General features: G+C 45.8%; 1 protein-coding gene across 1 annotated transcript in view; it reads left to right on the forward strand.

The window, feature by feature from the left end:
• Positions 1-13,934, forward strand: part of LOC126260733 (dual specificity tyrosine-phosphorylation-regulated kinase 4-like) — a 587,083-nt gene that overhangs the window by 402,275 nt on the left and 170,874 nt on the right. The window contains exon 3 of the mRNA XM_049958070.1: positions 3,569-3,748. Within this exon, the coding sequence (XP_049814027.1) occupies positions 3,569-3,748 (180 nt within the window). The remainder of the gene's footprint in view (positions 1-3,568; positions 3,749-13,934) is intronic.

Genomic DNA, 13,934 nt, shown 5'->3' on the forward strand with positions numbered 1-13,934 from the left:
GGGGGGCGTAAATTACAATGGGAGACTTGAAGACGGTAAGCAGTTTCGAATGCGTGTTGGGAGCACTAGGTATGCAGAGGTGAACAGGCCTGCAAAATACAGGGTGATCAAAAAGTCAGTATAAATTTGAAAACTTAATAAATCACGGAATAATGTAGATAGAGAGGTAAAAATTGGCACACAAGCTTGGAATGGCATGGAGTTTTATTAGAACATAAAAAAACAAAGTTCACAAAATGTCCGACAGATGGCGGGTGAAAGATCTCTTACGCACGTCGTCTGGTGATGATCGTGTGCTCAGCCGCCACTTTCGTCATGCTTGTCCTCCCAGACCTCAGTCCGTGCGATTATTGACTTTGGGGTTACCTGAAGTCGCAAGTGTATCGTGATCGACCGACATCTCTAGGGATGCTGAAAGACAACATCCGACGCCAATGTCCCACCATAACTCCGGACATGCTTTACAGTGCTGTTCACAACATTATTCCTCGACTACAGCTATTGTTGAGGAACGATGGGGACATAATGAGCATTTCCTGTAAAGAACATCATCTTTGCTTTGTGTTACTTTGTTATGCTAATTATTGCTATTCTGATCAGATGAAGAGCCATCTGTCGGACATTTTTTGAACTTTTGTATTTTTTTTAGTTCTAATAAAACCCCATGTCATTCTAAGCATGTGTGTCAATTTGTACCTTTTAACATTTTAAATGTTCGGATAATAAGTTGCCGTCTCTTTAATGTAAGAATAGATTATCAATGCAGCTAGCCGCTATTTCTGTGTAATGTCTTGTCTGTATAGACGTGTATCTGTTGTCTTTAAGATACCTTCACCTTCACACATAAGTCTATACAGTAAAGTAAGGCCCTCCCAGTTCTTGGCTGATCCGTGAAAAATTAGATTAATGGAGGATTATTAGTATTATCTCTATTGTCATTCGCTCTCTCTCTTTCTCTCCTTTATCTATGTATAGTTTTTAATATAAGATTTCATTACGTGATATAGTGATAAAAAGAATCAGCCAAATAGAATCTTTGGTGGAGTCCTTCGTCTTGGTAATCAGCGGCTGGCTTGCTGTAAGAGATCTTTACATTTATTATTACTGTTAAACACTGCAGTCAGTCGGGAGAATCAATCGTTTGGACAATTTGTTCATTTTACGAAAGATTGCGAATTCCAGATGTGTACGAAGCCTTTTTGGACGATTTAAGACAGACTCAGTGATTGCAGGCTCTCTTCAACACAGCTGAAAGTTCCCCACTAATTACAGGGCCAACGTGATCAACAAATGATTCAGAGAAACTCATTCGTTTATTCACTCCAGAACAAAAAAGTCACAAACCTTATTTATGGAAGAAATCGTGTATTAAATCCATCTCCTTTACATGTCCAGATCTCCGGTGATTCCACGCCTTAATTATTTTCCTTTTACAATCTCTTTCTTTTCAAAACAAACCGCTAGCGGCACAAATGGTAATTGGCTCGCTTTAGCGAGAAGAAAAGCAGAATATGTATCTCTCAGAAACACGTCAATCCCTCAACAGATACTCCAGAAGCTGTCCTAGTTACCACTCTAACAACCATGGAGAATGCATATATGCATCTCTGTTATTTCAAAGAATAAACGCACTAGAAAATACTTTGGCGTCGACGAGTTGTCGCCGCAAATATTACGACAAAATCTTTTCCAAAGTGAATGAATGTGGATGGTTTGATTGAAAATGATTAATTGGTGCGTGGTAGAGGGTATTTGCTATGGGGACATTACAACCTCTCTATATACATTATTCCGTGATTTATTCAGTTTTCAAATTTATACTGACTTTTTGATCACCCGGTATATTCTAGCTTGAAGAGCTCTAGAAACTAAAGGCGACGTGATAAGGATGAAAATATGCGTCCGCTGCTTTAAAATTGTCGTACTCGATGAGTCTTTGGGATTGGTCGAGGTATACCAGTAGCTGCACCCGCGAGAAGAGGCGTACACCATGTGGCATTTTCATATTTTGCCACAGCCAGCAGTTTTTCATCGTTGCTTGCTGTCCCAATAAGTCTGCAAGCGCATAGAAATTAGCATTGTCATAAGCATATTAGAACAAATAAGCCCTCGGTCACAAATATTAAGTCAAAATTGACCAGGTTTCGACGCTTCTATGAGCGTCGTCTTCAGAATTAAATTAACTGTTCTAAAACATATTAGGTATATAATACATTAATAAAATTAAAGTTTGTACTGACTGGAAAGAGATGCAGTACTTACAAATCACATTTTAAAAAATCTAGCCGCGCAGGATTAGCCGAGCTGCAGTGATAGACTGTGTGGCTGCTCCCGGCGGAGGTTCGAGTCCTCTCTCGGGCATGGGTGTGTGTGTTTGTCCTTAGGATAATTTAGGTTAAGTGGTGGGTAAGCTTAGGGACTGATGACCTTAGCAGTTAAGTCCCATAAGATTTCACACACATTTTTTTTTATAAAAAATCTAAGCCGGAAAGGCGACGTCATGAACCTTGTTCACTCAAGTACGAGCAGCCCTTAGCGGCTCGCCATCTTATTTACAACTATTAATGACGTCGCCTTTCCGGCTTAGATTTTTTAAAATGTGACTTGTAAGTACTGCATCTCTTTCCAGTCAGCACAAACTTTAATTTTATTAATGTATTATATACCTAATATGTTTTAGAACAGTTAATTTAATTCTGAAGACGACGCTCATAGTAGCGTCGAAACCTGGTCAATTTTGATTTAATATTTCTGACCGAGGGCTTATTTGTTCTAATATAATTCTGACACGGTCACTGAAGCTTAGCAGCTATGTTCAAAGTTTTTATTGTCATAAGTGTGGTGTCACCGCCAGACACCACACTTGCTAGGTGGTAGCCTTTAAATCGGTCGCGGTCCGTTTGTATACGTCGGACCCGCGTGCCGCCACTATCAGTGATTGCAGACCGAGCGCCGCCACACCGCAGGTCTAGTCTGGAGAGACTCCCTAGCACTCGCCCCAGTTGTACAGCCGACTTTGCTAGCGATGGTTCACTGGCTACATACGTTCTCATTTGCAGAGGCGACAGTTTAGCATAGGCTTCAGCTACGTCATTTGCTACAACCTAGCAAGGCGCCATATCCAGTTACTATAAGTACTTCAGGATCTGAACAGATAATATTGTGAATCATGTACCTTCAAGAGCGACGTTCATCATTAATGGGTTAAAGTTAAGTATCAAACTAATTATTCTCATTCCTTGTCATGTTCCAGACCTCACGTCAGTATAGTCCTTCCCTCCTCACGCCAGCCTGCGTGAGCTAAACGCGTGCATTTCGGCCTCCAATAGTAACACGGTGTTGGCTCTTCTGACAACACAACAATAAGCATTAGCCTACAGCCTGCCAGAGATTCGCGAAGTGGCATTTTCAGTGTGAGAGCAGCGAACGCAGGCGCCTATTGCTGCCGTGTAAACAAAGAGCTGCGGCCGTCCTTGCAGACAGGCGGCTACGTGGTGGGTAGCCAGCTAGCGCCCGTCAGCTGCGCCAGGTTGCCTCGACTGACAGCGGCCGCCGTTGTGTGTTGCAGAGTCCTGGGGCGCTCCACCACAAGGACGTGTTGGGCAAGTACGGCGGGGGCGGAGGCGGAGGCGGCTCCGGCGGCAAAGCGGTGCCCGCGCCGCATGTCGGTGGCGGCGGTGGGGGCGGCGGGGGCGGCGGCGGCGGCCACGGGAGGCCCCTCATCCAGCCGCCACACCCCAAGGCGGAGGTACGTACCGGCGTTGTCCTGCAACCGCCCCTTAGTTCCCTCGTCATCGAGCGTGAAAATGATTCTGTTTGTATACTCGATCACGCACGTTCACTGCCGGACTTACGCGTAGGTTAGGTAGGCGCGGCCCTAGGGGTTCTAAAAGAAAGATGTTCTGGAGACTTGGTCACACACATATTAACACACACGTGCGCGTGCGCGACACACACAAACAAGTAAACTAAATGCGGGTGTTAGCTACGAGGACCATACTGGAAGTAATCTGCAACAATTTTGAAAATTTTTAGTCTTTTATTTTCTAGACGAACCAAACACATCATCTTAATCTACACGCTTTATCACTTTTCAACGTAGTCTCCATTTTTTTAGACACATTTTTCTTGTCGTTCTGAAAGTTTGAAAATACTGTTACGATATAACTCCGTTACGGCTTCCCGAAGACTCTGGCGCACTGCTCCACGAACATCCTGCACCATCTGGAAGCGTTGGCCTCACATCTGTTCTGTAATAGCGCCAAAATGATGTCTGTCGGAGGATGCCAAGTCGGGACTGTAGGAAGGATGTGCAAGAGTTTTCCTCTCAAATGTTCTGGTCTTCTCCAGAGTAAGAGCAGCAGTGCAAGGACGCGCGCTGTCCTATTCCAGGGTGATCTTCCCAGGGTTTTTATCGCACAATTCACGACCGCGCTTCAAGAGTGTCAGGATATAGCGGACAGCGTTTATACGAGGGTTGGAACTTTAATAGTGGTAACTACTTATTTACAGCTCGTACAAAATAGATACGCGTTTCAAAGTTTTACTGACCTTCAGAATAGTCAACAGTATTGTGTCTAACCCCTTGCCAGCGATGTGGAAGTTGTAGGATACTCTTAGCAGTGCCAGTTGAGTTGACAGTTCGAGCGGTGCGGTCTATTGCAAGACGAATTTGTAACAGTTCTGAATGGCGTGAAGTGTTTCCTTCAGTCTAGAAATCGAGTTGAACTTACGAGGGCTTATGTCAGGGGAGTGCACTAGGTGGATAGTACTTAGCAGTCCAATCAGTCAAACAAATCAGTAACAGCTTGCACTGTAAGTGCTTGAGCATTGTCCTGCAAAATGATGGTCAGGTCCTGCAGAAAGTGTCATCACTTCTGTCTCTTAGCTGGTCGTAGGTTGTGTTGCAAAAATGAACAGCGCAGAGACAGAAGTGATGACACTTTCTACAGGACCTGACCATCATCACCAGGTACCACAAGCTTTTTCGGTTCTTCGCCTCAGTATAGTTTTCCTCTTTTCCTACAAAGGAGTAGGGGTACAGGGGAAATGGAGGAAGGGGGGGGGGGGACGCTGTTTGTAAACCCGTCCCTGCTCACACAGTGGCCGAAGAGAAGAGTATATTGCTGGAAGAAGGTTGTATTTCATAAGGACCAACGGCTGAAGATAAAATAAATGTTAAGTACCGGCTTCGACCATCCATGTTTCGGTACCATAAAAAAACATAAAATTATAAAATAAAATAAAAGCCGCCGTTCGGCTTGGAGAGTCCACAGTAAAATACCACAATAAGAACATTATCATACAGAGAGTTGCAAATAATTTCATGGTTCTTGAAGGGGAACAGCTGGTCGAAATCGATATTTAGTAAAGATTTACTTTATCAGTAGCTTATGGCTGTTTTTCAAATAACTACTGGCTGTGGCGTACTGAATTTATGTAATAAGAATTTGTTATCACCTCCACTGTTCTTACTGTATGCATCTCCGCTGAACACCCGAAGTTATAACTGCGCTCAACATGTTTTAGAATGCGGCTCTGGACAAACAGATTTCTAAGCGACTTCTTGACGAAAATGATACAATAGTTTCCTTCCTTCGGATCCTTCTCCCTGGCGGAGACCGTTTAGCAAACACTACGGCCACTGTTGTTCTTCCATCCGCCGGACGCGTCCATACCATGTCAGCGCTCGAGCATCAATCCTGTCCGTGACTGGTTGCACAGCAACCATCTCCATTCTTACATGTTCATCTTCAGTCGATCCAGGCGGGTCGCCCTCATGCTCCGTCGTAGCCCGTCCGTTTCGACAGCCTCACCGTAAGCACGGACTCAAAAAGGAATCTGAATGCACCGGCTGTCGATTATGAGTGGGAAATCTCGCAGACGGCATTATTTATTCAGTAGTGTCGTTTGTATTGAGGCTTGACGGATGAGGTAGGATTGGGGAGCGAAATCAACTTATACGGCCGCAGGTTCGAATCCTGACTCGGGCATGGATGTGTGTGATGTCCTTAGGTTAGTTAGGTTTAAGCAGTTCTAAGTTCTAGGGGACTGACGACCTCAGAGGTTAAGTCCCATAGTGCTCAGAGCCAACCCAACTTATGTTAGTTTTACAGTGAATGACAAAATAATTTTGATATTTCACGACAAATGGCTTTTGTGCGCTTGCTATTTTTTAATATCTACTACATGTTCTGGCTGTCTCCAAACTGAACTGATAGCTCTGCCTGAGGGGTTAGGATGCAGGACTCGTCTATGAATATTATTTGTGGGTGGGGGATGGGATATTAATGGGCAGCTGCCCTCCCCGACCTCGCTGCTTTTGATCATTTCTCGTCGGAATTTTTGCTCCAGCATCTCCTCTATTTGCGCTCACAGGTAGATTCTTCTCTTCAACTCTTACTGTTAGTGCCATTTTGATCTCGTTTCCTGTCAAAATTTGTACTCTCCAGCGCGATAACGCCATTTCCAGGTGACATAGGTTTCGGCTGCCCCTCCTTCAACTCATCCGCCGGAGCAAGTTTTTTTTTTATCGCGCCGCCCTTACCAAATTCCCCTCGTCCCATCTTCACCAGCCTGCTCGCCCCAGGGCAGCAGGTGAATGAGTGCCGGCGGCTCCCACGGGAAGGCCGCGGCGGCTGCTGCGTTGTGAGGCACGGCACGGCTGGACCACGCCCCTGCAAACAGGGACTCTCGCTCACGTCTCATTACGCTGGCTACCGGCCAGCGTGTCTGCCAGCATTCGTAACCTCAACCCTGCTAGAGAGCACAGGACACAGACCGCGCGGAAACAGTGCGACAGCTAGAGGCACGAGTTAGCTAGTTAGTTAGTTGGTTGCGTGTTCCATGGATCAATCGCACGGTACGGCAGCCGTTATGATGTGGAACGTGTCAAGTGCACAAGAAATGCACAATGGAACAAGATTTGGTCAGAAAATGTCTGAAACGCTTGTCGTAATGTTGTAGGGCAGATTGTACTGAGACATAAATCTGCGATACGTTGCGCCGTTTCCGAGTTATTTAGCATTGAAGTTAGCCAATCAGATCGTCGGGCGCGTAAATTCAAGTTTCAGCTAACGAGACAAAGCACTCGTTGAGCAACATCGCCCCTGGCAGGCCGCTTGAATGGGACCGCGCGACGCCCCGATTCGCTAACTTCAATGCTAAATAACTCGGAAACGGCGCAACGTATCGCACATTTATGTCTCAGTACAATCTGCCCTACAACATTACGACAAGCGTTTCAGACATTTTCTGACCAAATCTTGTTCCATTGTGCATTTCTTGTGCACTTGACACGTTACACATCATAACGGCTGCCGTACGGTGCGATTGATCCATGGAACACGCAACCAACTAACTAACTAGCTAACTCGTGCCTCTAGCTGTTGCACTGTTTCCGCGCGGTCTGTGTCCCGTGCTCTCTAGCAGGGTTGAGGTTATCGAATTTTTTTCTTAACATTTATGTCTCAGTACAACTTTCCCTACAACATCACTACAAGCGTTTCGGGCATTTTCTGACCACCCTATATATATATATATATATATATATATATATATATATATATATATATATATATATATATATACTCCTGGAAATTGAAATAAGAACACCGTGAATTCATTGTCCCAGGAAGGGGAAACTTTATTGACACATTCCTGGGGTCAGATACATCACATGATCACACTGACAGAACCACAGGCACATACACAGGCAACAGAGCATGCACAATGTCGGCACTAGTACAGTGTATATCCACCTTTCGCAGCAATGCAGGCTGCTATTCTCCCATGGAGACGATCGTAGAGATGCTGGATGTAGTCCTGTGGAACGGCTTGCCATGCCATTTCCACCTGGCGCCTCAGTTGGACCAGCGTTCGTGCTGGACGTGCAGACCGCGTGAGACGACGCTTCATCCAGTACCAAACATGCTCAATGGGGGACAGATCCGGAGATCTTGCTGGCCAGGGTAGTTGACTTACACCTTCTAGAGCACGTTGGGTGGCACGGGATACATGCGGACGTGCATTGTCCTGTTGGAACAGCAAGTTCCCTTGCCGGTCTAGGAATGGTAGAACGATGGGTTCGATGACGGTTTGGATGTACCGTGCACTATTCAGTGTCCCCTCGACGATCACCAGTGGTGTACGGCCAGTGTAGGAGATCGCTCCCCACACCATGATGCCGGGTGTTGGCCCTGTGTGCCTCGGTCGTATGCAGTCCTGATTGTGGCGCTCACCTGCACGGCGCCAAACACGCATACGACCATCATTGGCACCAAGGCAGAAGCGACTCTCATCGCTGAAGACGACACGTCTCCATTCACGCCTGTCGCGACACCACTGCAGGCGGGCTGCACGATGTTGGGGCGTGAGCGGAAGACGGCCTAACGGTGTGCGGGACCGTAGCCCAGCTTCATGGAGACGGTTGCGAATGGTCCTCGCCGATACCCCAGGAGCAACAGTGTCCCTAATTTGCTGGGAAGTGGCGGTGCGGTCCCCTACGGCACTGCGTAGGATCCTACGGTCTTGGCGTGCATCCGTGCGTCGCTGCGGTCCGGTCCCAGGTCGACGGGCACGTGCACCTTCCGCCGACCACTGGCGACAACATCGATGTACTGTGGAGACCTCACGCCCCACGTGTTGAGCAATTCGGCGGTACGTCCACCCGGCCTCCCGCATGCCCACTATACGCCCTCGCTCAAAGTCCGTCAACTGCACATACGGTTCACGTCCACGCTGTCGCGGCATGCTACCAGTGTTAAAGACTGCGATGGAGCTCCGTATGCCACGGCAAACTGGCTGACACTGACGGCGGCGGTGCACAAATGCTGCGCAGCTAGCGCCATTCGACGGCCAACACCGCGGTTCCTGGTGTGTCCGCTGTGCCGTGCGTGTGATCATTGCTTGTACAGCCCTCTCGCAGTGTCCGGAGCAAGTATGGTGGGTCTGACACACCGGTGTCAATGTGTTCTTTTTTCCATTTCCAGGAGTGTATATATATCGCTTGAGCCTTGTCCCGCAGTTACGCAGGGTCAGCCGTCGTTAATCGGATTTAGTATGTTAATGGGGAAGGGGTGGCCGGATGCCCTTCCTGCCGCCACCCCGTACCCCCCGGGACGGAATTACTGTACGCCAACTGTCTGCGTCGAGTGTAACCCATTGGTATAGTGCGAATGTGTTCAGATGTCTGCGAGCCGTGTAACTGAGCCGGAACATGGGGACCAGCCCGGTATTCACCTAGCGAGATGTGGAAAACCGCCTAAAAACCACATCCAGGCTGGCCGGCACTTCGGCCCTCGTCGTTAGCGCGCCTACCCGAGTCCAGGAAGCAGCGCGTTAGCGCGCTCGGCTACCCTAGCGGGTTTATTACAATACAGAGTTAGGGATTAATATTTATATTATTTATCCCATTCTCTTAAATGGCACAAAATGTATATACTGTATTTATAGACTTATTTATTCCTTTTCAAGAATTGTTCTATGGTATAGACGGAGTTGTCAAGGAGATATGATTTCAATTTATTTTTGAAGCTATTACTGCTGTCTGTCAGACATTTTATTTCATCTGGTAATTTGTCGAAAATTTCTGTAGCATCATATTTTACCCCATTCTGTGCCAAAGATAGGATCAGTAAAGGATAGCGTAAGTCTTCCTTTTTTCTGATATTATAACCATGAATGTCACAGTTGAGAGAGCAAGGCCGTATACATTACCTCATCCAAACTATCTGGACGCCCCTTTGTAAAGCCGAATTGACCACTGGATGTCACGAGAAGCAGACACGCCAATACAAAAGGAGGCGCGGAGTACTGTGTTGTCAACAGAGAAGCAGTAACAGCAGAATGGATCGGTCAGCAGAGGTCAGTGACTTCGAACGCGTACTAGTCACCCGAACAAGAAATCCAGCAGGGAGATTTCAACCGTTCTAAATTCGGCCAAGTCGATACTGGTGACGTGACTGTGAAACGTAAACCCGAACATCCAAGACTGAAATACGGTTGTCGTCAAAAGAACGATGTATCGATGTTTTACCAAAAGTATCGATGCATACCGGCAACGATTCATGAACGACATATCGATTCCGAAATGGTATCGATTGCAATAATTTCTATTTTATATTATATTCTTTCGCAGTTTTCGGTACGTATTTGAAATTGTGAAACGTCCCCTTAGAAAAATTATGAATGACTGTGCTAGTAAAAAAGACAGCTGAGCAAAACTAAACGTACTCAGACAGTTCTCTCTTTACTTATTCTGATCATCACTAAATTGACACAGAATATTTTTTAGCGCAACGCGATCTGACTTTCAATAGTCCCTACAAAACAATGGCCCTGGCTAACAATAACCTATACCTTTCATAAATCACTTACCTCACAAAAATCTTCGTTACTCGAACTACTGCAATACAGCGAGCGCCAATACTGCCAGCTAAATAAAAGATTCAAACTACTGATGGCACTAACTACTGATATACATAGCAAATGAATGATTTTGATAGAGAACAAACAATGTATTTACCTTAATAATGTTCAAAAGTCATCATATATATATATATATATATATATATATATATATATATATATATATATATATGACATCCATCTTCACAGATTTCCTTTTTCTGGCGGACACACGTCCAGGTCGTCCGCTTATAGAAACCTCTCAAAACTCTGCCATCTCTCTCCCCACATCCATCACTGCTACGTGCTGTTCACATCCAACTGCCCAACACTACACAAGCGAATATTCCAACAATGAGTCCAACCAACCACAGACTGCACACAGCACAGTCAGTGATTTTCATACATAGCGCTACGTGGCGTTACCAACACAAAAACCTAAACACCCTACTTACAATTGAAGTAGAACATAATTTTACTTTCGCTGTGTGAAGCAGTGTTGCTACAAGTCCGATGTACTGGGGTGGATGAGCGGGGGGGGGGGGGGGGGGGAGTGGCTGGTGGCGTCGTGAATGGGATAATGATACTCCCGATGTGAAGAAATAGCAAACCCGTTGCGTTAAAAAATTATAAAAAACAACAACAGCTTTTAACGTAGCTAATGTGCTATTTCTTCACATTATCATTCTTCAAAACAGTTGCTGAAAATCAGTCAATAAAATTCTTCTGTGTTTGAGGCCGCATTGTCAACTATAAAATTACGACGTTTCGCCGTTTGTTGCTAGATGCCTTCCTCAGGGTGTACTGTCCGACTTAGGAGTTCTTTCAGGAGCGCAAGTTCTGCAAGCTTCGCAGGAGAGCTTCTGTATAGTTTAGAAGGTAGGAGGCGAGATACTGGCAGAAGTAAAGCTGTGAGGACGGGGCGTGAGTCGTGCTTGGGTAGCTCAGATGGTAGAGCACTTGCCCGCGAAAAGCAAAGGTCCCGAGTTCGAGTCTCGGTCCGGCACACAGTTTTAATCTGCCAGGAAGTTTCATTATCATAGGCACATTCAATGTACAGGAAGACGGCGGCCGTTGTTTTTGCGCAGTTGAAGTTGTTTGTGATATGCTGAGTCAGTTGCAACGCGTGTAGCTCTGCAGCGATATTTGGTAGAAATCCGAGTTCTTGTGAACGTATCGTTTCGTCTGATGCGGCGGGCTCTTCAGTTCTCCTCCTGAGATTCCCCATTCCTCTCTGCTCCGTTTATATGCTTTCCTTACAGAGTCACGTGCGCGGCATTTAGTCTCACGGTCAGTCTTGGTTATACAGGGTGATTCAAAAAGAATACCACAACTTTAAAAATGTGTATTTAATGAAAGAAACATAATATAACCTTCTGTTATACATCATTACAAAGAGTATTTAAAAAGGTTTTTTTTTTTCACTCAAAAACAAGTTCAGAGATGTTCAATATGGCCCCCTCCAGACACACGAGCAATATCAACCCGATACTCCAACTCGTTCCACACTCTCTGTAGCATATCAGGCGTAACAGTTTGGATAGCTGCTGTTATTTCTCGTTTCAAATCATCAATGGTGGCTGGGAGAGGTGGCCGAAACACCATATCCTTAACATACCCCCATAAGAAAAAATCGCAGGGGGTAAGATCAAGGCCCGCATCTCGTGGTCGTGCGGTAGCGTTCTCGCTTCCCACGCCCGGGTTCGATTCCCGGCGGGGTCAGGGATTTTCTCTGCCTCGTGATGGCTGGGTGTTGTGTGCTGTCCTTAGGTTAGTTAGGTTTAAGTAGTTCAAAGTTCTAGGGGACTGATGACCATAGATGTTAAGTCCCATAGTGCTCAGAGCCATTTGAACCATTTGGTAAGATCAGGGCTTCTTGGAGGCCAGTGATGAAGTGCTCTGTCACGGGCTGCCTGGCGGCCGATCCATCGCCTCGGGTAGTTGACGTTCAGATTGTTACGGACAGATAAGTGCCAATGTGGTGGCGCTCCATCCTGCTGAAATATGAATTGTTGTGCTTCTTGTTCGAGCTGAGGGAACAGCCAATTCTCTAACATCTCCAGATACTGTAGTCCAGTTACAGTAGCACCTTCGAAGAAAAAGGGACCAAAAACTTTATTGGCTGAAATGGCACAGAAAACGTTCACCTTAGGCGAGTCACGTTCATACTGAGTTGTTTCCCGCGGATTCTCAGTGCCCCATATACAGACATTGTTACGGTTGACTTTCCCGTTAGTGTGGAAAGTTGCTTCATCACTAAACACAATCTTTGAAACGAAAGATTCATCTGTTTCCATTTGAGCAAGGATAAAATCACAGAAATCGATTCTTTTAATCTTATCAGCTGCAGACAGTGCTTGAACCAATTTCAGACGATAAGGTTTCATAACTAACATTTTTCGTAGGGCTCTCCATACAGTTGATTGTGGAATTTGCAGCTCTCTGCTAGCTCTGCGAGTCGATTTTCCTGGGCTGCGAACAAATGCTTGCTGGATGCGTGCTACATTTTCATTACTCGTTCTCGGCCGTCCAGAACTTTTCCCTTTGCACAAACACCCATTCTCTGTAAACTGTTTATACCAACGTTTAATACACCACCTATCAGGAGGTTTAACACCATACTTCGTTCGAAATGCACGCTGAACAGCTGTCGTCGATTCACTTCTGCCGTACTCAATAACACAAAAAGCTTTCTGTTGAGCGGTCGCCATCTTAGCATCAACTAACGCTGACGCCTAGTCAACAGCGCCTCAAGCGAACAAATGTACAACTAAATGAAACTTTATAGCTCCCTTAATTCGCCGACAGATAGTGCTTAGCTCTGCCTTTTGTCGTTGCAGAGTTTTAAATTCCTAAAGTTGTGGTATTCTTTTTGAATCACCCTGTAATGTTTTGGCCCATCATAATTTGTCCCGTTTCTGACTTTACTTGAAGAATGACCTTTGATGACTAGGAGATGAGCACGTGGCGCTGACAGCCGCGCTGTGTTAAGCCGTCGGCACACGGACCGTGCTGTCGAACGTTAACGCGGAGCGTGCCAAGTTCAACGTGCTGCTGAACGCTCAGGAACGATGCGACTTGTGCATATGGTACGTGGGCCCCCAACGTGGTATATGCGATCGCAACGCATTCCAGCGGCAGTTGAGGGATGTTTCTAGTTGCTAAATCGTACTGTTTACTCAACGGGCGCGCGTAAAATTCCCACGTTAGCTCTATTAAAACGCACGTTTCCTCCATCGTCCACGAAAAGGGAAGTACCATGTCCAATCAATAAGGAGACAGGCTTATGAAAGTTCCATTAGAAAACGTGCGGTACAAATTTGGAATCCTTCTCCGCATAACATAAACATTATTTCATCATTCCCACATTTTAGTAAAACCCCAAGGTCAGTCTTACTTAATCACTGTTCCTACCCAGTAGCAGAATCTTCGCAACATGTGAATTACGAAGCGTAAAAGAAAAAGGAGCAAAATATCTTTATACAAGTAGCGCAAGCTGTCTTGTAGATTAAGCCAGTCGAACAAAG

This window comes from Schistocerca nitens, chromosome 5 (genome assembly GCF_023898315.1).
Source record: "Schistocerca nitens isolate TAMUIC-IGC-003100 chromosome 5, iqSchNite1.1, whole genome shotgun sequence".
NCBI classification, from domain to species: Eukaryota; Metazoa; Arthropoda; class Insecta; order Orthoptera; family Acrididae; genus Schistocerca; species Schistocerca nitens.